A 25,590-nucleotide genomic window follows, 5' to 3' on the forward strand; every position below is an offset into this window, starting at 1 on the left:
TACCACAGAAGAAAAAAAATAGTCAAAAGTGACTTTTCTAAATCGCCCAATACATCTTTTTGAGTTCAACTCAACTTTATTTATATAGCGCTTTTTACAATTTTAATTGTTACAAAGCAGCTGTACATGAGACACATTGAATACAAGAAAAACAACTAAAGGCATATACCTGTAAAAACAAGAGTTCAACAGAACAAAAAATATATACAATACCTAGGAAACCATTCAGATAAGTAAATATAGCAATATAATGTCTTTTGGCAGTTGTTAAATTTGATTTAATAATTGGGCTAGTTTTCATTCCATTTTGGGCGGGTTTTGAGGGGTCATTGGGCTGCTTTCAGGAAGCTATTATTAGCAAGATCACTGTGACCAGCAGCCATGACAAGGTAAGCTAACGTTTACATGATGACAACTAGAATTATATATTCTAGTATAGTGATGGGATGGGACTATTTTGTATTTAAATACCTTTGAAAAAAATGAATTGTACTTTGTATTTAAACAATCTTAGTATTTTTGTATTTTAAAACTAAAATACTTTTTGCCAATCAACCTCCATATAAGACTGCATGGATGGACAGTGTTTCAAATACATCCATTTGAAATACAAAACACTATACTTTCTTTGTATTTATTTTTGTATAGCCTGGTTATTTCAAGAAATAAGCAGTCTTATAAAGAGGTTGATTGGCAAAAAGTATTTTGTATTTTGAAAATTCTACGTCTGTAGTCATTTTGGTGAAAGTAATATTTATATCATGGATGTCTGCGCGGTAGTTTTCGGATGGGGTCACTGAGTGCAGCAATGACACGTCAGAGGAGATCCTTCCCTCCCGGCTGAGTCTGGTTTCTCCCAAGTTTTTTTTTCTCCATTAATCAATCAATGGAGTTTAGGTTCCTCACCACAGCAGGGTGGTGTTGGCTTGCTCACCAGGAGACTGCATTTATTTATTAGATATTGTTACTAGAATGACCTGGCTTGTTCTATAAACACCATGCACTGCGCTGTGTTTCACCTTTCGGTGTTTTTCTGTTTTTCTTTGTTGCTCCTGTAAATCTGCTTTGGAACAATGCACACTGTGAAAAGCACTATATAAATAAACTTAAAATGAAACTTGAATCATCTAAAACAATGATATACATTAGTTTAAGTCAAATCTCCATTTATTAATTCACCACACAGTCTAATATGTGTAAAGCTGGCAAGTTAGATACAATTGACCTTTACTGTTATGTTAATGATAAAAAATATGCTCATTTTATGAAAGAATACGCAATGGTTTTAACATCTGGCGTGAGTTATCAGCAGAAATCATAAACTAAGGCCAACAGAGAAATGTGATTGTGACCCTGGGACACTATCGCGAGTGATGGAGACCCCACGTACAGCCTAGCATCAGCCTCGTCAGGCTCATTTTCTGTAACACTGCTGCAGCGTCACCTGAAGCGCAGGCTTACACATACACTGAGAGTTTAGATGCTTGACTTTCAATGTATCTTTTTGTTTCATATCTCCCAGTGGCACTAATGGTCCTAAAGTCAGTGCGTTGTTACGTCCCTACACACTTTTTTAAGTGGGTAAACAGAAATTCTCGATCTTTTCTATTGGGTATACGGCGCACACCTGCGTATCACGTAGACTACACCACTGCATTGTAAAATATGCACATAAAAGAAGTTGTACATGGATTCTATAATGTCAAAGTTAGGGTTCGTGATTTACAGGACGGTCGCGGTTTGATCCAGAGGCACACACGACACAGCGGGTTGTGTTGAGTGGAATTACACTTACCATCAAACTCCTGCGAGTCGTCCTGCTAAAATAACACTGAGAGTGAGGATACAAACACTCTCTCTGTGTGTGTGTGAGACGGTTAAATATGTGATATACAGCTGTGGTAAAATAACAATTTATGTCTTTATCAAATGTTTGTCCCATTTCAATGTTCTGAAAATAAAGAAAACATTTGTGAGAGAAAATTATTATTTAACTTAAACACATACTGTACCTACTGTACAAATCATTTTATCCATGGCAGTATATGTGTGTGTGTGTGTGTGTGTGTGTCGTGTTTTAGATTTTGTAAAGAATTGTGCGGTACCTTCGGCTTCTCATCCAGGATTTGCTGTTGAATAACTTTATGTCTCTCTTGAAGTTGCTCTTGTCTTTTAGTTTGTGCATCTTCCAGCTGAAAAACAAACACATTAAGTACAAACGGCTTATTTTTCAAATCCTGATTTTGCACCAATAACTCGAATACAACAATAGGTTTTGAAGGAAACTTACGCGTCTGATGGACTGAACCACCTCATTCACATGAGATCTCCTCATCTCCACCTTTTCTCTGGAAAACACAACCAGACACTTCAGACATGAAACCAAAAAGAGAAATGAAAAGCAGTAGAGGTGTGAGTATAAATCACATACTCAGTGGTGAGAGATTTCTCATGAAGCATGTCTTGTCGTCTGTCGTTCATCTTTTTCTTCAGCTCTTTATTTTCTCTAGACATGTGAGATTCATGCATCATTAATGTGATATCAAGAGCGTGTGAATGTGTCTTTTTAGTGAAGTGCGAGCGATGCTCACTTCTCACACAGATCTTTCACTTTCTTCAGCTGGTTGTTGTGACTCTCGTCTGCAACGGCCATCAGTTTCTCCACCAGCTACAGAGAGAAACACAAACACTAGATTTGTGAAGCATGAAAAACAGCAACAGATTCATACACGTCACTGTGTATAACGCTGCCTGTGTTGGTCAGATACAATTTAGATACAATTAGATACAATTGACCTTTACTGTTATGTTAATGCTAGCAAATATCATTACCACAGCTGTATATCACATATAATAAAACAAAAAAGAAATTGTCACATTTAGTTTTTAAACTGGTAAGTTTCCTGCATGATGTTTTATGATGATGTCATTGCTGGCTGCGACCGATGAACTTGTCTTATAGAAGACCTACCAGAGCGTAATGTACCCGTTCAGGACCAACATAAACATCAATCCAGGTTTCAGTTTTTGCTGAGATTTATCTGCACTTGAGCGAGCGTTTCTCTCAGCTCAACTGCTTCAACAAACTCTCATCTGCTGGTCTCTCATTAACAAGATGAGATGAAATCCCGCTTCATTTGAGCAGATCACATGAAAAAAGCTTCTGCACACGTCAGCGCTGAGCTCATCCTCACGCCTGATATCTCATAAACATCAACACTTGGGACAATAACGTCACTTCGGCCAATCAGACGCCAGCTTGTGGTTCAGGGGAAGCTTGGGCTACGGATGAGTGTAAAGAAAGAAAGCAGCGAGTGATGTTGGTGTGAGCAGTTACCAGTCGGATGTGTTCTCGTTTTAGATATTTCTCGCTGTAATATTGTTCTTGTCTGAGCGTCAGAAGCTCCTGCTGCTGCGTGGCCTTCAGTTCTGTCAGTCGGTGAGTTTTCTCTTCACCAAGAGTTAATAACTTCTGCTCCAGAGACCTGCACACACAACTTAAAGCTTATTCACATCACTACAAATCACAAATCATCACACACTGTGTAGTCCTCAATGTTTGAAAGACGCTTCACAGAAAATCTTCAGGCTTAAAGCTGTAGCGTAGCCTTATGATCCCGCCCTCCCCTCAGAGACACACCTCCTCACGTCTCACACACAATAATTATCAACATTTTATTTGTCAATATACAGTATATGTGGATAAACTGCATATGAATATTCAGACCACTTTAATTATGGGCTGCTATCAGGATGGGAAAAGACTTTCATCTAGAAGAAGAAAAATTGTATATGAAAACACAACATGCTTAAGCTTTAATGTGTCAGTGAAACGTTGTGATGTGAGCAGAGATGTTCTCACCTGTTCTGCCCATCCCGTCTGGTGCTCTTCTGAAGTGCTGACGTGCGTCGTAGGAACTCATTGTGCAGCTGCTTCTGTCTGCTCTCGTGTTCTTTCATCACTTCTGCAGTTCTTCTGCTGTGTTTCTTCATCAGATCCTTTGAATCTTTATAAAGTTTCTTCTGCTCTTTGATGTAACACTTCTGCTGTTTCAACTGCTCAAGACTCAAAGTGTCCACCTCTGTGACACACACACACACATATTAGGCTTCCAGGTTTTACGGACATAGACGTGATGATTTTTAGACAAACTGTTTATTGTATCCTCTAATCATCACTCTACCTCAAACCCAAACCATCACAAACCTCTCTGCATCTTCAAATGAACATCATTTAGTTTGATATACAGAATAAGCAGCTTTCCTTATTCTAACTTTACAGAGACGGAAACTTTTGAGGCTTTAAATGTAAATAATGACTTCAATACTGTATATTTTTACTCTTACAGTCAAGTTTCAGTATTTCTTTTCAGTTTCCTCAATGGGGATCTAAACATGTCACTGCTATTAAAAGACACACGTGAGACTCATGAGATGTGTTACCTGTTAAAACACTTTGCACAATATCCTCAGACTTCACAGCTTTAACAGAGCCTAAAACACAGAGAAAGAATGCTTCTGGTATGGTACACTTAACCCTGTGTAGTGCACTATGAAGGGCACTGACATACCTGCTGTTGAAGTTTGCTGACTGCTCACTGAGGATTTGGGTGACATGTTGTTGTGGTTCAGTCCATTTTCAGCCACTGGTCTACATTCACTTTTATTCTCAGAGAAACTCTCTCCTGTATCCCATGCCTGCTCACAACACAGGACATGATGTCAAACATCTACAGTCTATAAAGGCAAACAAGTATTGACCCGTTGCCATAGATCAAATCCACACCGTCCTCAAACTGTCTAAACTTCTCTTACTCTTTCATGTCAAGTTGATAAAGAATCTTCAGCTGGATTCATAAAACATCTTTAACTTCTCACAAACAGTAGAACAATGACAAGAGCGGAAAATAAAAGTCTTGGTTCATACCTGCACTGCAGTCCACAGTGTGTAAACATATCGCTGATAACCCAACCTCAACATGACTAAACAAAACAAGTCAACACTGTGGTTTATAATCTCAGCAGTGAGCGAGTAAGCGAGATTTCCCATGAGGCCATGTCATGAGATCAACGCAGCGTTGCCAGGTGCCAAATATTTGCCTTTTTATTGACAATAATGGTGATGATTGTTATCGTGTGAATACTACACATACTGCGTAAAAAATAAGAAATAATGAAGTGCCAGTTTCTGCAGTGTGTCTGCTTTCAGACTGCATATAAAAGACCCTAACCGCATACGGTGAGACCTGTTTTGCACACACACGCACATAAACGCACAAACACACACATACACACTAACCTCTTCACCCTCCGTCTCGTGTGCTCCCTCCTCTTGTGTTAGAGCTGCCAGCTGATTGGCTCTCTGTTCCATGAGACCAACATACAGGATGGGATTGGACAGGGCCTCGATTACATCTATTAAAACACACAAACATATATGCATGTGAAACCTCATGATGAAAAACAAGAACATGTACATATCAAAAACCTTACCCTGAAAAAAACAGCCAATCAGAACACAGCTTATTTACATATAGAAGTCTGATTTGTTCAAGGAATGAACCCATCTGTCCAGACTGAACCCTGACTGTGACTTAAAATACTGAAATAAACACCAGACCGTCTGCAGAGGATTCTACACTCGCTGACATTAAACGTTTCACATTAATGTCACCCAACATTAAACGTGGATGATAATTATAATATACTCATTACATTTAGAATGTTACTGTGATTCTCGTCAAATTGGTTAACTATGAAAAGGTTTTACATTTACATTTACATTTAGTCATTTGGCAGACGCTTTTATCCAAAGCGACTTACAGTGCACTTATTACAGGGACAATCCCCCTGGAGCAACATGGAGTAAAGTGTCTTGCTCAAGGACACACTGGTGGTGGATGCTGGGATCAAACCAGCAACCTTTGATTTACCAGTTCTGTGGTTTAACCCACTAGACCACCATCTTTTGATGAATTATGTTTTGAATCATCATGTACATGTATTTCTGTAAAGCTTTTCACTTCAATTTGATTTGTTACAATGGAGCTTCACATTAGTACAGAAAGTAAGAGAACACTAAAAATAAAGTAATAAGAGCAAACAGGGAAAATATGAAAAATTTAAGATGATAGTACAACTGGAGATATTTCAGAAGATGAGGTGTACTCGTAATAGTAACAGTTAAATCATCGGTCTGAGGTGTAGAATGATACTGTTTTATTTATGATGCCAGGAGTCAAAAAAAATGTCAGATCTCAAATTCTTGCTGGAATTTTTTAATTGAGAAGTGATTGAATTTGAGACAAATTGTTAAATTTAAAGCATTTAAAAAAACAGAAATCCCTGTCATTTTATCTGAAGGCTCTTACCATAAATCATCAAGAAGCTTTATGCAAAAAACATAATACAGACAAGACAGGTATCACCAACATCATGTACCTGCAAAGGTGTCTGGGACATAATCTTTGACTTCAGTGTAGATGAAGACAGAAGACAATATAAGAGTTTGATTCCTCTCATTCTTGAGGCTGATGTAGTGATAACCTACAACAGAGACACACCCTCTGTCAATCATTCAATTCTACACGCTCTGTCATCTGTCAATCATTCACATCTACACGCTCTGTCATCTGTCAATCATTCATATCTACACGCTCTGTCATCTGTCAATCATTCACATCTACACGCTCTGTCATCTATCAATCATTCATATCTACACGCTCTGTCATCTGTCAATCATTCACATCTACACGCTCTGTCATCTGTCAATCACTCTCATCTACACGCTCTGTCATCTATCAATCATTCATATCTACACGCTCTGTCATCTGTCAATCATTCACATCTACACGCTCTGTCATCTATCAATCATTCATATCTACACGCTCTGTCATCTATCAATCATTCACATCTACACACTCTGTCATCTGTCAATCATTCTCATCTACACACTCTGTCATCTATCAATCATTCTCATCTACACACTCTGTCATCTGTCAATCATTCTCATCTACACGCTCTGTCATCTATCAATCATTCATATCTACACGCTCTGTCATCTATCAATCATTCACATCTACACACTCTGTCATCTGTCAATCATTCTCATCTACACACTCTGTCATCTATCAATCATTCTCATCTACACACTCTGTCATCTGTCAATCATTCTCATCTACACGCTCTATCATCTATCAATCATTCACATCTACACGCTCTGTCATCTGTCAATCATTCATATCTACATGCTCTGTCATCTGTCAATCATTCACATCTACACACTCTGTCATCTATCAATCATTCACATCTACACACTCTGTCATCTGTCAATCATTCTCATCTACACGCTCTATCATCTATCAATCATTCACATCTACACGCTCTCTCATCTATCAATCATTCTCATCTACACGCTCTGTCATCTGTCAATCATTCACATCTACACGCTCTGTCATCTGTCAATCATTCTCATCTACACGCTCTGTCATCTGTCAATCATTCTCATCTACACGCTCTGTCATCTATCAATCATTCATATCTACACGCTCTGTCATCTGTCAATCATTCTCATCTACACGCTCTGTCATCTATCAATCATTCTCATCTACACGCTCTGTCATCTGTCAATCATTCTCATCTACACGCTCTGTCATCTGTCAATCATTCATATCTACATGCTCTGTCATCTGTCAATCATTCTCATCTACACGCTCTGTCATCTATCAATCATTCATATCTACACACTCTGTCATCTGTCAATCATTCTCATCTACACGCTCTGTCATCTATCAATCATTCTCATCTACACGCTCTGTCATCTGTCAATCATTCTCATCTACACACTCTGTCATCTATCAATCATTCTCATCTACACACTCTGTCATCTGTCAATCATTCTCATCTACACGCTCTGTCATCTGTCAATCATTTATATCTACACGCTCTGTCATCTGTCAATCATTCACATCTACACGCTCTGTCATCTGTCAATCACTCTCATCTACACGCTCTGTCATCTATCAATCATTCATATCTACACACTCTGTCATCTGTCAATCATTCTCATCTACACGCTCTGTCATCTATCAATCATTCACATCTACACGCTCTGTCATCTGTCAATCATTCTCATCTACACGCTCTGTCATCTGTCAATCACTCTCATCTACACGCTCTGTCATCTATCAATCATTCATATCTACACACTCTGTCATCTGTCAATCATTCTCATCTACACGCTCTGTCATCTGTCAATCATTCACATCTACACGCTCTGTCATCTGTCAATCATTCTCATCTACACGCTCTGTCATCTGTCAATCATTCTCATCTACACGCTCTGTCATCTGTCAATCATTCACATCTACACGCTCTGTCATCTATCAATCATTCATATCTACACGCTCTGTCATCTATCAATCATTCACATCTACACACTCTGTCATCTATCAATCATTCACATCTACACACTCTGTCATCTGTCAATCATTCTCATCTACACGCTCTATCATCTATCAATCATTCACATCTACACGCTCTGTCATCTATCAATCATTCTCATCTACACGCTCTGTCATCTGTCAATCATTCACATCTACACGCTCTATCATCTATCAATCATTCACATCTACACGCTCTGTCATCTGTCAATCATTCATATCTACATGCTCTGTCATCTGTCAATCATTCACATCTACACACTCTGTCATCTATCAATCATTCACATCTACACACTCTGTCATCTGTCAATCATTCTCATCTACACGCTCTATCATCTATCAATCATTCACATCTACACGCTCTCTCATCTATCAATCATTCTCATCTACACGCTCTGTCATCTGTCAATCATTCACATCTACACGCTCTGTCATCTGTCAATCATTCTCATCTACACGCTCTGTCATCTGTCAATCATTCTCATCTACACGCTCTGTCATCTATCAATCATTCATATCTACACGCTCTGTCATCTGTCAATCATTCTCATCTACACGCTCTGTCATCTATCAATCATTCTCATCTACACGCTCTGTCATCTGTCAATCATTCTCATCTACACGCTCTGTCATCTGTCAATCATTCATATCTACATGCTCTGTCATCTGTCAATCATTCTCATCTACACGCTCTGTCATCTATCAATCATTCATATCTACACACTCTGTCATCTGTCAATCATTCTCATCTACACGCTCTGTCATCTATCAATCATTCTCATCTACACGCTCTGTCATCTGTCAATCATTCTCATCTACACACTCTGTCATCTATCAATCATTCTCATCTACACACTCTGTCATCTGTCAATCATTCTCATCTACACGCTCTGTCATCTGTCAATCATTCATATCTACACGCTCTGTCATCTGTCAATCATTCACATCTACACGCTCTGTCATCTGTCAATCACTCTCATCTACACGCTCTGTCATCTATCAATCATTCATATCTACACACTCTGTCATCTGTCAATCATTCTCATCTACACGCTCTGTCATCTATCAATCATTCACATCTACACGCTCTGTCATCTGTCAATCATTCTCATCTACACGCTCTGTCATCTGTCAATCATTCTCATCTACACGCTCTGTCATCTGTCAATCACTCTCATCTACACGCTCTGTCATCTATCAATCATTCATATCTACACACTCTGTCATCTGTCAATCATTCTCATCTACACGCTCTGTCATCTGTCAATCATTCACATCTACACGCTCTGTCATCTGTCAATCATTCTCATCTACACGCTCTGTCATCTGTCAATCATTCATATCTACACGCTCTGTCATCTATCAATCATTCATATCTACATGCTCTGTCATCTGTCAATCATTCTCATCTACACGCTCTGTCATCTATCAATCATTCATATCTACACGCTCTGTCATCTGTCAATCATTCACATCTACACGCTCTGTCATCTATCAATCATTCATATCTACACGCTCTGTCATCTGTCAATCATTCACATCTACACGCTCTGTCATCTGTCAATCATTCTCATCTACACGCTCTGTCATCTGTCAATCATTCACATCTACACGCTCTGTCATCTGTCAATCATTCTCATCTACACGCTCTGTCATCTGTCAATCATTCTCATCTACACGCTCTGTCATCTATCAATCATTCTCATCTACACGCTCTGTCATCTGTCAATCATTCATATCTACATGCTCTGTCATCTGTCAATCATTCTCATCTACACACTCTGTCATCTATCAATCATTCTCATCTACACGCTCTGTCATCTGTCAATCATTCATATCTACACGCTCTGTCATCTGTCAATCATTCTCATCTACACGCTCTGTCATCTGTCAATCATTCATATCTACACGCTCTGTCATCTATCAATCATTCTCATCTACACGCTCTGTCATCTGTCAATCATTCTCATCTACACACTCTGTCATCTATCAATCATTCTCATCTACACACTCTGTCATCTGTCAATCATTCTCATCTACACGCTCTGTCATCTGTCAATCATTCATATCTACACGCTCTGTCATCTGTCAATCATTCACATCTACACGCTCTGTCATCTGTCAATCACTCTCATCTACACGCTCTGTCATCTATCAATCATTCATATCTACACACTCTGTCATCTGTCAATCATTCTCATCTACACGCTCTGTCATCTATCAATCATTCACATCTACACGCTCTGTCATCTGTCAATCATTCTCATCTACACGCTCTGTCATCTGTCAATCACTCTCATCTACACGCTCTGTCATCTATCAATCATTCATATCTACACACTCTGTCATCTGTCAATCATTCTCATCTACACGCTCTGTCATCTGTCAATCATTCACATCTACACGCTCTGTCATCTGTCAATCATTCTCATCTACACGCTCTGTCATCTGTCAATCATTCTCATCTACACGCTCTGTCATCTGTCAATCATTCACATCTACACGCTCTGTCATCTATCAATCATTCATATCTACACGCTCTGTCATCTATCAATCATTCACATCTACACACTCTGTCATCTGTCAATCATTCTCATCTACACACTCTGTCATCTGTCAATCATTCATATCTACACGCTCTGTCATCTATCAATCATTCACATCTACACACTCTGTCATCTGTCAATCATTCTCATCTACACACTCTGTCATCTATCAATCATTCTCATCTACACGCTCTGTCATCTGTCAATCATTCATATCTACATGCTCTGTCATCTGTCAATCATTCACATCTACACACTCTGTCATCTATCAATCATTCACATCTACACACTCTGTCATCTGTCAATCATTCTCATCTACACGCTCTATCATCTATCAATCATTCACATCTACACGCTCTGTCATCTATCAATCATTCTCATCTACACGCTCTGTCATCTGTCAATCATTCACATCTACACGCTCTGTCATCTGTCAATCATTCTCATCTACACGCTCTGTCATCTGTCAATCACTCTCATCTACACACTCTGTCATCTGTCAATCATTCTCATCTACAAACTCTGTCATCTATCAATCATTCTCATCTACACACTCTGTCATCTGTCAATCATTCTCATCTACACGCTCTGTCATCTGTCAATCATTCATATCTACATGCTCTGTCATCTGTCAATCATTCACATCTACACACTCTGTCATCTATCAATCATTCACATCTACACACTCTGTCATCTGTCAATCATTCTCATCTACACGCTCTGTCATCTATCAATCATTCTCATCTACACACTCTGTCATCTGTCAATCATTCTCATCTACACGCTCTGTCATCTATCAATCATTCATATCTACATGCTCTGTCATCTGTCAATCATTCACATCTACACACTCTGTCATCTATCAATCATTCACATCTACACGCTCTGTCATCTGTCAATCATTCTCATCTACACACTCTGTCATCTATCAATCATTCTCATCTAAACACTCTGTCATCTATCAATCATTCTCATCTACACACTCTGTCATCTGTCAATCATTCACATCTACATGCTCTGTCATCTATCAATCATTCTCATCTACACGCTCTGTCATCTGTCAATCATTCACATCTACATGCTCTGTCATCTGTCAATCATTCACATCTACACGCTCTGTCATCTATCAATCATTCTCATCTACACGCTCTGTCATCTGTCAATCATTCTCATCTACACGCTCTGTCATCTGTCAATCATTCTCATCTACACGCTCTATCATCTATCAATCATTCATATCTACATGCTCTGTCATCTGTCAATCATTCACATCTACACGCTCTGTCATCTATCAATCATTCATATCTACATGCTCTGTCATCTGTCAATCATTCTCATCTACACGCTCTGTCATCTATCAATCATTCACATCTACACGCTCTGTCATCTATCAATCATTCTCATCTACACGCTCGGTCATCTGTCAATCATTCACATCTACACGCTCTGTCATCTGTCAATCATTCATATCTACACGCTCTGTCATCTGTCAATCATTCTCATCTACACGCTCTGTCATCTATCAATCATTCTCATCTACACACTCTGTCATCTGTCAATCATTCTCATCTACACGCTCTGTCATCTGTCAATCATTCATATCTACATGCTCTGTCATCTGTCAATCATTCATATCTACACGCTCTGTCATCTGTCAATCATTCACATCTACACGCTCTGTCATCTGTCAATCATTCTCATCTACACGCTCTGTCATCTGTCAATCATTCACATCTACACACTCTGTCATCTATCAATCATTCATATCTACATGCTCTGTCATCTGTCAATCATTCTCATCTACACGCTCTGTCATCTGTCAATCATTCTCATCTACACACTCTGTCATCTATCAATCACTCATATCTACATGCTCTGTCATCTGTCAATCATTCTCATCTACACGCTCTGTCATCTATCAATCATTCTCATCTACACACTCTGTCATCTATCAATCATTCTCATCTACACACTCTGTCATCTATCAATCATTCTCATCTAAACACTCTGTCATCTATCAATCATTCTCATCTACACACTCTGTCATCTGTCAATCATTCACATCTACATGCTCTGTCATCTGTCAATCATTCTCATCTACACGCTCTGTCATCTATCAATCATTCTCATCTAAACACTCTGTCATCTATCAATCATTCTCATCTACACACTCTGTCATCTGTCAATCATTCTCATCTACACACTCTGTCATCTATCAATCATTCACATCTACACGCTCTGTCATCTGTCAATCATTCATATCTACATGTTCTGTCATCTGTCAATCATTCTCATCTACACGCTCTGTCATCTGTCAATCATTCTCATCTACACGCTCTGTCATCTGTCAATCATTCACATCTACATGCTCTGTCATCTGTCAATCATTCTCATCTACACACTCTGTCATCTATCAATCATTCACATCTACACGCTCTGTCATCTGTCAATCATTCATATCTACACGCTCTGTCATCTGTCAATCATTCTCATCTACACACTCTGTCATCTATCAATCATTCACATCTACACGCTCTGTCATCTGTCAATCATTCATATCTACATGCTCTGTCATCTGTCAATCACTCTCATCTACACGCTCTGTCATCTATCAATCATTCATATCTACACGCTCTGTCATCTGTCAATCATTCTCATCTACACACTCTGTCATCTGTCAATCATTCACATCTACACGCTCTGTCATCTGTCAATCATTCACATCTACACGCTCTGTCATCTGTCAACAATTTCATATCTACACGCTCTGTCATCTGTCAATCACTCTCCTCTACACGCTCTGTCATCTGTCAATCATTCATATCTACACGCTCTGTCATCTATCAATCATTCATATCTACACGCTCTGTCATCTATCAATCATTCTCATCTACACGCTCTGTCATCTATCAATCATTCTCATCTACACGCTCTGTCATCTATCAATCATTCATATCTACACGCTCTGTCATCTGTCAATCATTCTCATCTACACACTCTGTCATCTGTCAATCATTCACATCTACACGCTCTGTCATCTGTCAATCATTCACATCTACACGCTCTGTCATCTGTCAACAATTTCATATCTACACGCTCTGTCATCTGTCAATCACTCTCCTCTACACGCTCTGTCATCTGTCAATCATTCATATCTACACGCTCTGTCATCTATCAATCATTCTCATCTACACACTCTGTCATCTGTCAATCACTCTCATCTACACGCTCTGTCATCTATCAATCATTCATATCTACACGCTCTGTCATCTATCAATCATTCTCATCTACACGCTCTGTCATCTATCAATCATTCTCATCTACACGCTCTGTCATCTGTCAATCATTCATATCTACACGCTCTGTCATCTGTCAATCATTCACATCTACACGCTCTGTCATCTATCAATCATTCATATCTACATGCTCTGTCATCTGTCAATCATTCTCATCTACACGCTCTGTCATCTGTCAATCATTCACATCTACACGCTCTGTCATCTGTCAATCATTCATATCTACACGCTCTGTCATCTGTCAATCATTCACATCTACACGCTCTGTCATCTATCAATCATTCTCATCTACACACTCTGTCATCTATCAATCATTCACATCTACACGCTCTGTCATCTGTCAATCATTCTCATCTACACACTCTGTCATCTGTCAATCATTCTCATCTACACACTCTGTCATCTGTCAATCACTCTCATCTACACGCTCTGTCATCTATCAATCATTCTCATCTACACGCTCTGTCATCTATCAATCATTCACATCTACACGCTCTGTCATCTATCAATCATTCTCATCTACACGCTCTGTCATCTATCAATCATTCATATCTACACGCTCTGTCATCTATCAATCATTCTCATCTACACGCTCTGTCATCTATCAATCATTCACATCTACACGCTCGGTCATCTGTCAATCACTCTCCTCTACACGCTCTGTCATCTGTCAATCATTCACATCTACACGCTCTGTCATCTGTCAATCATTCTCATCTACACACTCTGTCATCTATCAATCATTCATATCTACACGCTCTGTCATCTATCAATCATTCTCATCTACACGCTCTGTCATCTATCAATCATTCACATCTACACGCTCTGTCATCTGTCAATCATTCACATCTACACGCTCTGTCATCTATCAATCATTCTCATCTACACGCTCTGTCATCTATCAATCATTCTCATCTACACGCTCTGTCATCTATCAATCATTCATATCTACACGCTCTGTCATCTATCAATCATTCATATCTACACGCTCTGTCATCTATCAATCATTCTCATCTACACGCTCTGTCATCTATCAATCATTCACATCTACACGCTCTGTCATCTGTCAATCATTCACATCTACACGCTCTGTCATCTATCAATCATTCTCATCTACACGCTCTGTCATCTATCAATCATTCTCATCTACACGCTCTGTCATCTATCAATCATTCATATCTACACGCTCTGTCATCTATCAATCATTCATATCTACACGCTCTGTCATCTATCAATCATTCTCATCTACACACTCTGTCATCTATCAATCACTCTCATCTACACGCTCTGTCATCTATCAATAATTCTCATCTACACGCTCTGTCATCTGTCAATCATTCTCATCTACACACTCTGTCATCTATCATTCAGTCATATCTACACGCTCTGTCATCTGTCAATCACTATCATCTACACGCTCTGTCATCTGTCAATCATTCAAGTCCACATACTCTGTCATCTGTTAATCATTCACTTCTACACCCTCTGTCATCTGTCAATCATTCTCATTAGTACTCGCCAGGTCGGATGGCGCACACAGGAATGATGCGATGACCAATAAACTTTCCGTTATCTTCGTACACAGCTATTCGTAATGATGCCAGTGTTGGAAGTATGACCTAAAAGACAGAGCACAGCTCTTCAAAGCATCGCGTGAAAACGTTACGTTATGTGCATTTATTATTAAATTCCATAAATATAACCAAACATCACGACTTGTATAGATAATCGTGTATAGATAATCATGTATATTCTTGCTTCTGTTGACCAGTCATGTGCAGGGCCGTGCACAGACATTTCTGCGGCAGGTGCTCAAACCAGAAAATAGGCCACTCCTCTGTTATGAAAAATAAGTATAATTTTCATAGCATCATTTCATTTTCTTATTTAATTTCATTTTTATGTCAAATTCATGTCAGAGTCACACCCCTGTGCACGTCCCTGGCCGAGGGGATAAACAAAATATATATTTGAGTCAGAAAATACTGGGTTGTAACTTCAAAAAGCCAATTAGAAAACAACAATTACAAATATTTCAAGTCAATTTTCTCACTTTCACACTTTTTAGGGCAGCATAATGCATCCATAATGTGGACCTACTCTTTTGAAGACTACTGGATCTTCATCCCATACGGGGTTAACTGCATTGGCCTGTGATGTCTTTGTCTTAAAGGCTTTCCGCTTGGTGTCGGCTGGCAGACCATACATCTCCACCTCTGCATAGATACCAACTCTCTTATCAGACAGAAACTGACCGGATATAATCTGGTAAAGACACACACATACATGTATAGACAATCTTTAACTTTATGGCGTGGGATCATTCTGCTCCTCATTCATACACAGTTTCCTGTCAGAAAGCTTGAGGCATCTTCTAATGTTGATATTCAAGATGAAACATGCTATAAAAGATGCCGCTGACAGCCTCAGGTCTCCTTCTGTTGTTGTGTTTGGACCGATCAACTCAAATTCTCAACTCACAAAAACAACTGGCCATCACAATTATACAAGGCAATCATATTATTTACCAATTCCAGTCAAGGGGCCTTGATCGTTTGTCTAAAAATTCATATAAAATAATACATGATTTGAGATTTTTGGGTGAAACATCAATCAAACTCAACATCCGGCTCAGCAAAACTAACAAGTGTGTTTGAGTGTGCAGACGGGAGATCCTTACTGACCTTCACAGACAGTGTGTGAGCTACAATCCCATCCATAGTTCTCTGTGTGAACGGATCAAAGTGTTTGTCCGCCCTTCGGATAAATTCCGGCTTCAGTCGATAGCCACATTTTCCATTGTACTCGAATATTCCAAGATTCAGCTGCATAGGCAGATCTGACACACATGCATGTTTGTTTCACTTACGACATCTGCACATCATCATCACATTTACATACAAACATCATCTGAAATCATTTAGATTTTTAGCCAACAGGTGCAGCCACACCATTTCATTCACTTTTTTGTCGTATTGCTTCACATATGAAAAAGTCAGTGGCTTGTGTATCTGTCTGGGTTAGACTTCTTGTTTTGTATTTAGATACACGTCGTGACACGCGTTGACAATATAAATCAACATGCAACACAAATAAGAACTCTTCGCACCCATCGTCTGAAAATTCAGAGCCACCAGTTGACATCCAGCGTTCCAGAAGAGCTGAGGCATGTAGTTGGAGGAATCCACTCGAGTTCCTTTGGGATAAATTCTGCTCAACTGAACTTTATTATACCTTTGCAAATGAGTTAAGAATCCTGGACACACAAAATGAGCCTCTGGTAGGGATGGAACGATTCACAATTCTGGTCTCACCTTTCGATTTTTCACGATTTGTTTTACAAATTAGTCTCAAATGCTGCACATTTCTTTGTAAAATATTTTTTTTTGTATGTCTATAACAAAACTAAATTGCACTTTTAAAAACAAATTCCAAATCACATAAAAAAATGAATAATACAACAGTCCCTTTGATATAACCAACCTAACCCTAACCTAACTTTATCAGCATTTCCATGCTTACCAAGATTGCATTAAACACAGCGGTCCCTGCTGTTCAAAACATGTATTGCGATTCATTTTACATCCTTACCGACTTGAAACGTCATATAATAAAATCAATTTTCAATTGGCTCACAGTGAATCGTAACATTCCGAGGCTTTGGCATCAAAGGTTAACATGAAAAGTTTACAGCCAGTGGAGGTGCAATAAAAAAGATAGTCGACAAACTCCACGGGCGATTCCTTGAGCAGCTCCAGGGCTTTGGTCTCCACGAACGACGACATTTCGTAACTCCGATTCATTTCTGCAAAGAAAGCAAACAGAACACACAGTCCTTTGAAATCATTATTTTTACTGTCACGTGTGATGATGTATGTGCAAGTCTACAGTTAGAATGTTTCCAGCTTTCCTGTTGCTCAATAGTCAGACTGTGGCTCACTTCGATCCCAGGGATTGCAGTTGCACATACTCAGATACAGATGTATAGTTTACTGCAATGCAATGCACTGTTGAGAACGAACCGATTTGTCTCGGCTCTCACTTCTCTTGTCACAGCCACAATGTGAAACATGATAGATTTTACAAATGAAGAAGTGAAGAAGCTCCGCACAACACATGAACTGCTCCAACAACAGCAGAATGACCCTAATGTTCAATCTGCATTCTGAGCAGTTTCTTGATATTGCATTGCAAAGTTTTTGCATTCAAGTTGACTTTTAGTTTTCTAAAAAAATGTGCACAACATAAAGAAAATAAAAACACAACAAATTGTTAATAAGTTGTCACAGAAAGAAGAACATTCAAGAAAGAATACATGAATAACTCAGTTTGAACAAAATGTCCAATAGAGCCTTTTTGTTGCAAGGCCACGATCTCTCGAAGCTCATTACACATGGTGATGTCATGTTGTTGACACATTCTGGGAACAGGGGGACTTACTTTTGCACGTCTCAAAGGAGTTGAATTTGACAGGCTGAATGTAGTTGACTAAGTTGGACATCTCCTCTGTGGCAAAGACTTCATTTACAGCCATCCCCTACAGACAGCAGAAACACTGCTGTAATACACTCAACCACCACTAGATGACCTCAAATGAGCTTCTGTCATTCATCCTCAGATGACTTGGAAGCAGAGTACTACACTAGAACATTAGTATCTGAGCAGGTCAGGCTGTCTTGAATCACAGTGATATTGAGTGACATTGGATATAATAGCCTTTAATTGGGATTGATGGGGTAAAACATTCATATATATTTCAAGTAAAAACATCTTAAGCCACAGATTTAAAGAGTCACGTGTACAAACAAATTTACCTCATCGTTGAGTTTTTTACTTTCCTCGTCACTCTCTGCCTCTGGATCTTCTGGAAAACATGGCACACACGCTCACATTATGTTCGAAGAGCACGGCAGATTATACCCCGCTGTTCCTTTTTACTGACAAACCTTTCTCATCACATGTTTTATCCATGGACTGAATTCCCTGAAGATTTCCCTCGGTGTGCTTCACGCCTCCATGAATGATGTCATGTGAATCCTGATGTGTTGACCCTGAAACATCAAACCCACTTCATGTGCACCTGTGTTTGTGTTCACAAACTGCTCTCATTTTATGTCCATCAAACAAAGAGTTATCCTGAGACTCACTGTAATGTGCTGAAGCTAACTGGACAACAGGGGGCAGCGTCACACACGTTTATAATCATGTGTGTGTGTGTTGTGTGTGTGGATGATTCCTGACCCTTCTACCTGAGGCACTTGTCTTACTTAAGTTAACAAGAGAAATGCTTGTGGACATGTGGGAGACGTTTCTTGAATAGAGAGCTGTGTTGTCCTGTGGGTGTGGAATAGGCTGTTGATGAATGTGTTCTGCACACCTGCGCCGGGGGACGAGGGCTCGTATGTGCTGGACGTGTCGCTGTACGTGTTGGACGTCTGCTCAGAGAGTTTCTTCTTTGTGCTTCCATCGCCTTTATGTGAATTCTTTTTGTTCTTGATAAGGATTTTACCCATCAGGTCAGCGGGGCTGGGGAGAGGAACGCCGGCCTCCAGCTGAACACAAAAAAACATGTCCACCATAAACAACACACACAGTACAGAGAAATGACACATGTAAGAGCAGCAGTGTGTCTGCGCGAGAGTGTGTGTGTGTGTGTGTGTAAGTGTAAGTGAGTGTTAGAGTCTGTGTGTGTAAGTGAGTGTTAGAGAGTGTGTGTGTGTAAGTGAGTGTTAGATGGTGTGTGTGTGTGTGTGTGTGTGTGTGTAAGTGAGTGTTAGAGTCTGTGTGTGTAAGTGAGTGTTAGAGAGTGTGTGTGTGTAAGTGAGTGTTAGATGGTGTGTGTGTGTGTGTGTGTGTGTGTGTGTGTAAGTGAGTGTTAGATGGTGTGTGTGTGTAAGTGAGTGTTAGATGGTGTGTGTGTGTGTGTGTGTGTGTGTGTGTAAGTGAGTGTTAGATGGTGTGTGTGTGTGTGTGTAAGTGAGTGTTAGATGGTGTGTGTGTGTAAGTGAGTGTTAGATGGTGTGTGTGTGTAAGTGAGTGTTAGAGAGTGTGTGTGTGTAAGTGAGTGTTAGAGAGTGTGTGTGTGTAAGTGAGTGTTAGATGGTGTGTGTGTGTTAGTGAGTGTTAGAGTGTGTGTGTGTAAGTGAGTGTTAGATGGTGTGTGTGTGTGTGTGTAAGTGAGTGTTAGATGGTGTGTGTGTGTAAGTGAGTGTTAGATGGTGTGTGTGTGTAAGTGAGTGTTAGAGAGTGTGTGTGTGTAAGTGAGTGTTAGATGGTGTGTGTGTGTTAGTGAGTGTTAGAGTGTGTGTGTGTGTGTGTAAGTGAGTGTTAGAGAGTGTGTGTGTGCGCGAGAGTGTGTGTAAGCGAGTGTAAGAGAGTGTGTGTGTGCGCGAGAGTGTTTGTAAGTGAATGTTAGAGAGTGTGTGTGCGCGAGAGTGTTTGTAAGTGAATGTTAGAGAGTGTGTGTGTGTGAGCGAGAGTGTGTGTAAGTGAGTGTTAGATGGTGTGTGTGTGTAAGTGAGTGTTAGATGGTGTGTGTGTGTAAGTGAGTGTTAGATGGTGTGTGTGTGTGTGTAAGTGAGTGTTAGATGGTGTGTGTGTGTGTGTGTGTAAGTGAGTGTTAGAGAGTGTGTGTGTGTAAGTGAGTGTTAGAGTGTGTGTGTGTGTGTGTGTGTGTGTGTGTAAGTGAGTGTTAGAGTGTGTGTGTGTAAGTGAGTGTTAGATGGTGTGTGTGTGTGTGTGTGTGTAAGTGAGTGTTAGATGGTGTGTGTGTGTAAGTGAGTGTTAGATGGTGTGTGTGTGTGTGTGTGTGTAAGTGAGTGTTAGATGGTGTGTGTGTGTGTGTGTGTAAGTGAGTGTTAGATGGTGTGTGAGTGTAAGTGAGTGTTAGATGGTGTGTGTGTGTGTGTGTGTGTAAGTGAGTGTTAGATGGTGTGTGTGTGTGTAAGTGAGTGTTAGATGGTGTGTGTGTGTGTGTGTGTGTAAGTGAGTGTTAGATGGTGTGTGTGTGTGTGTGTGTGTGTGTGTGTGTAAGTGAGTGTTAGATGGTGTGTGTGTGTGTGTGTAAGTGAGTGTTAGATGGTGTGTGAGTGTAAGTGAGTGTTAGATGGTGTGTGTGTGTGTGTGTGTGTGTGTGTGTAAGTGAGTGTTAGATGGTGTGTGTGTGTAAGTGAGTGTTAGAGAGTGTGTGTGTGTAAGTGAGTGTTAGAGAGTGTGTGTGTGTAAGTGAGTGTTAGATGGTGTGTGTGTGTTAGTGAGTGTTAGAGTGTGTGTGTGTGTAAGTGAGTGTTAGAGAGTGTGTGTGTGCGCGAGAGTGTGTGTAAGCGAGTGTAAGAGAGTGTGTGTGTGCGCGAGAGTGTTTGTAAGTGAATGTTAGAGAGTGTGTGTGTGTGAGCGAGAGTGTGTTTAAGTGAGTGTTAGAGAGTGTGTGTGTGTAAGTAAATGTTAGAGAGTGTGTGTGTGTGTGTAAGTGAGTGTTAGAGAGTGTGTGTGTGTAAGTGAGTGTTAGAGAGTGAGTGTGTGTGTGTAAGTGAGTGTTAGATGGTGTGTGTGTGTGTAAGTGAGTGTTAGAGTGTGTGTGTGTGTGTAAGTGAGTGTTAGAGTGTGTGTGTGTGTGTGTGTAAGTGAATGTTAGAGAGTGTGTGTGTGAGCGAGAGTGTGTGTAAGTGAATGTTAGAGAGTGTGTGTGTGAGCGAGAGTGTGTGTAAGTGAGTGTTAGAGAGTGTGTGTGTGCGCGAGAGTGTTTGTAAGTGAATGTTAGAGAGTGTGTGTGTGTGAGCGAGAGTGTGTTTAAGTGAGTGTTAGAGAGTGTGTGTGTGTAAGTAAATGTTAGAGAGTGTGTGTGTGTAAGTGAATGTTAGAGAGTGTGTGTGTGTAAGTGAATGTTAGAGAGTGTGTGTGTGTAAGTGAGTGTTAGAGTGTGTGTGTGTGTGTGTGCGCGAGAGCGTGTTTAAGTGAGTGTTAGAGAGTGTGTGTGTGTGTGAGCGAGAGTGTGTTTAAGTGAGTGTTAGAGTGTGTGTGTGTGCGCGAGAGTGTGTGTAAGTGAGTGTTAGAGTGTGTGTGTGTGCGCGAGAGTGTGTGTAAGTGAGCGTTAGAGAGTGTGTGTGTGTGTAAGTCAGTGTTAGAGTGTGTGTGTGACAGTGGGTTTGTCTACACTCACAGGATATTTCTCCAGCACTTCTGTGAGCAGAGCATCGCCAAATATTGATCTGCAATACTCCGCCATTTTTGCCTGCTGTTTGAGACTGTGAGACACAGATAGATACCGTTATACACACACACACACACACTGTTGTACATAGTTATATAAAGTATAAACCTATATTTGAATGCTTTAAAAAAATGTTATGTATGTGTTTCTTTACTAAAGATTGAATTCTGTGGTGTTAGGGTTATTTATTTTTTACTATTTTGCAACGTTGCAAAGCCGCTTCAGACAAAACATATAGCACACAACAATACAGACACATGGAAAACTGTAATAAAAAGAACAGGACAGTTATGAAATACATGAAAAACATGCAGTAATACTATGAGATTTACAATACTAGCTGTAATAAATGAAATGTCTATAGAGCTTTAATCGGACTGCTAGATAAAAAGATGATATGTGTCTCAGTGAACAAGACAACAACTTCTGACATAAAAGTGTAAAGAGAAGAGTCAAAGCTTACGAATCCACATGATTCTCAAAAGACAGAATGATGGGAAACGGTGAGGTTTTAAAGGCGCTCTCTGCGATGGCTTCTACCACATCCTGAAAACATCACACAGAAACAACACTCAGTGTTCCTGCGGTACCTTATCAAGAAACATCTTTGGTAAACCAAATCTTTTTACATATTAGGTCCAAATATTACATCAAGATGAATGTAATATGGATAGAAATAGGGAAGTGGTTTGGGATTGACAGACACTGGATGTATTGTTTGAAATCAATCTGAAATTAGACATTGAAAGAAACATTTGAAAATGAAAGAAGAGGTCATTTGTCAAAGAGGCCAGAGATTCCTCCTGCAGCACCTTGAAGGAGATCTCAGATGTCATGGTAAAGCCATGAGTGATGATGGGTTCTTCATCGGCCGTCCGGCCCTTCCAACAGTCCAGCTCAATACACCGACAGCCAGACAAAAGGACCTGACGGTACATCTCCACCGATGAGTTTCCAGCCAACTGACCCGCTGCGGAAATCACACGTTACCACACTGCTGAGGTTAGAACACACATGTGACGCAGGTAGGTGTGGTTTGAGGCAGCTGATTGGCTGACCTGTGAGGTAGGTGTTGTGCGAGGAGTTGATGAAGTAATGCGAGAGCGGGAGGGTCATGTCTTCACTCTGGTCCAGTTTCTCTGAGGGTATGATGCTGTTCTCCACTCCGTTCAGATATCTGGCGAATCCCTCAACAGAGATCTGTCCTGTGTCAACAAAAACCGCTACCTGTTACTGACCTGTGACTACCACATGAAAACAGAAAGAGTGTTTGACAGAAACCTTTCTTTGACTTGTGAGGACAAGAAGCTGACCACTGAAGTCAGAAAGTGTGTGAGGTGTTCTCTACATAATACATGTGGAATTAAGCAAGAGAAAACTTTCACATCAGCCAACCTAAATGCCAAAGACATCAAGAAATCATCTCACGTGAAGAGAGAAGGATGAGAGAGTTAGTGAGAGAGAGAGTTTAATGTATGGAAAATCCCTGCAGGCTGTCTGACCACTAGACAATAATTAAAGCCGTCGTGCCCTCAGTAGACTCCTTCAACTCATTTACTTCACATTCTTCTCGGCCACCTCAATCTCACCTCTTAAGAACCATAAAGGAAGATTTCATTAAATACAGTCTATTAATACTGTTTCCATTAAAAACTGTGACTACTCAGAGTTCTGCAGTTCTTACCTGTTCAATGTTTTGAGAGAAGAAATACATTTTCATTTCAGAATGAGTGGATGATACCCTTGTGTGTGAGAGTGTGAGTCTGTGTGTTGTGCGTGTGTATGGCAGGCAGCATTCCATCCAAGCACCCCACTAAAGCACGAAGCTCAATTCTGTCTCTATGGCAACAGCCGTGACAGCTTCCCCTCCCTGCATACGGCGTGCTTGCATGCGTACAACTACAACTACTGTTAAATGGCTCATATTCTCTACACTGAATGTGTTTCATTTGTCCTTTTTTGTCCTGTTTAGCATCACATGAGCCTTTATAAACCTGATCACTTGACGTGTTCACTCAGATTCTAGATGAAGAACTTTTGGTCAGGTGAACACACAGACCTCTTTGAGAAAGCATGCTGTCGGGCTCATATTTCTCCACCAATGCCTGCACTTGCTCGGCTTTGAGGGGCGGATACAGGATCTCATTGAGTCGAGGGTCCCTTTGTTTGATGTTGAGGAAATCTTTCAACTGCTCAACGGTGAGATATGGCCGGCTTTTGGCACCACTGTGTGTTACAACATCAACAAGAACATTAACATACAGACAAATAAACAGCAGAAATTTAGATCAAGCCTTTCTGTCCGTACTCATGATTTGATCCATACTGTATGGCACGTGATTTATTATTGGCTTCAATCTTGACCAGACCTTCAATCTAGTCTATGTGAACGCTTCCTTGTATACTCAAAGATATGTGGGTTTGAAAAGGGGGGGTTAGATAACAGAATAAACTTAAAAACAATTCAACAATCCTTGCGTTTCGTCTACTACATTGAAATGTAATGAAAGTGATTGAAGGATTCTGTCTTCTTTTACACCCAATGTCTACAAATTCAGGTTAAACACGATACACTCACAGGGAGACAACGCGTGTTTCAATGTTGATCAATTAACTTACATTTCTGAGAAGATTGTGTCAATGTCGTTCCGTGGACATATACTGTTGAGAAGACGTCGGAATATGTCAGGTGTAAACTGATCTTGAGAAAGCGAGTCATTCTGTAGGGAAGAACAGCATCGTACTGAATGGAAAAAACTGAAAACTGATATCATGTTGGATTATTTTGCAACGTAAGAATTGAAATAAAACCTACACTGGGTGGGATTCTATGAGTTTACAGCGATTCTGTTTTTTGTACAATAACAGTCAGTTAAGAGAGAAACGCTTAAGTTTAAAAGTGTAGGGTCTTATGGTTATATTAACACCCATTTATCATAAACTTTTAATTTGAACGCTGAAAATGAGTTATGAGTAATGAGTAAAAAAATGAGTAAAATTCTGTTTAGAGTTGGGAAACTGTAATAGATGCTTTTCCATCGTCGGGTCGGACGCTTGTAAGAACGGTGAGGAACGCATACAGCTATACTTAAGCTGCG

The 25,590-nt window shown here is 40.0% G+C and overlaps 1 protein-coding gene across 7 annotated transcripts in view; it reads right to left on the bottom strand.

The window, feature by feature from the left end:
• LOC130434015 (1-phosphatidylinositol 4,5-bisphosphate phosphodiesterase beta-1) overlaps positions 1–25,590 on the bottom strand; it is a 50,543-nt gene that overhangs the window by 7,606 nt on the left and 17,347 nt on the right. For 4 of the 7 annotated variants that reach the window (XM_056763841.1, XM_056763842.1, XM_056763847.1 and 1 more), the window contains 25 exons: positions 25,112–25,212; positions 24,552–24,718; positions 23,551–23,697; positions 23,305–23,462; positions 22,956–23,038; positions 22,442–22,526; positions 19,661–19,835; positions 19,230–19,334; positions 19,098–19,147; positions 18,724–18,820; positions 18,004–18,088; positions 17,393–17,517; positions 16,968–17,122; positions 16,384–16,548; positions 15,803–15,902; positions 6,442–6,546; positions 5,300–5,415; positions 4,572–4,698; positions 4,444–4,494; positions 3,863–4,082; positions 3,338–3,485; positions 2,592–2,668; positions 2,432–2,506; positions 2,291–2,348; positions 2,106–2,192 (listed from right to left, as the gene is read on the bottom strand). In XM_056763841.1, the coding sequence (XP_056619819.1) occupies positions 2,106–2,192; positions 2,291–2,348; positions 2,432–2,506; positions 2,592–2,668; positions 3,338–3,485; positions 3,863–4,082; positions 4,444–4,494; positions 4,572–4,698; positions 5,300–5,415; positions 6,442–6,546; positions 15,803–15,902; positions 16,384–16,548; positions 16,968–17,122; positions 17,393–17,517; positions 18,004–18,088; positions 18,724–18,820; positions 19,098–19,147; positions 19,230–19,334; positions 19,661–19,835; positions 22,442–22,526; positions 22,956–23,038; positions 23,305–23,462; positions 23,551–23,697; positions 24,552–24,718; positions 25,112–25,212 (2,862 nt within the window). Of the gene's footprint in view, positions 1–1,795; positions 1,821–2,105; positions 2,193–2,290; positions 2,349–2,431; positions 2,507–2,591; positions 2,669–3,337; positions 3,486–3,862; positions 4,083–4,443; positions 4,495–4,571; positions 4,699–5,299; positions 5,416–6,441; positions 6,547–15,802; positions 15,903–16,383; positions 16,549–16,967; positions 17,123–17,392; positions 17,518–18,003; positions 18,089–18,723; positions 18,821–19,097; positions 19,148–19,229; positions 19,335–19,660; positions 19,836–22,441; positions 22,527–22,955; positions 23,039–23,304; positions 23,463–23,550; positions 23,698–24,551; positions 24,719–25,111; positions 25,213–25,590 lie in introns of all 7 variants that reach the window. The other 3 variants (XM_056763845.1, XM_056763844.1, XM_056763843.1) reach the window with 3 other exon arrangements.

Source organism: Triplophysa dalaica, chromosome 13 (genome assembly GCF_015846415.1).
Source record: "Triplophysa dalaica isolate WHDGS20190420 chromosome 13, ASM1584641v1, whole genome shotgun sequence".
Classification (NCBI taxonomy): Eukaryota; Metazoa; Chordata; class Actinopteri; order Cypriniformes; family Nemacheilidae; genus Triplophysa; species Triplophysa dalaica.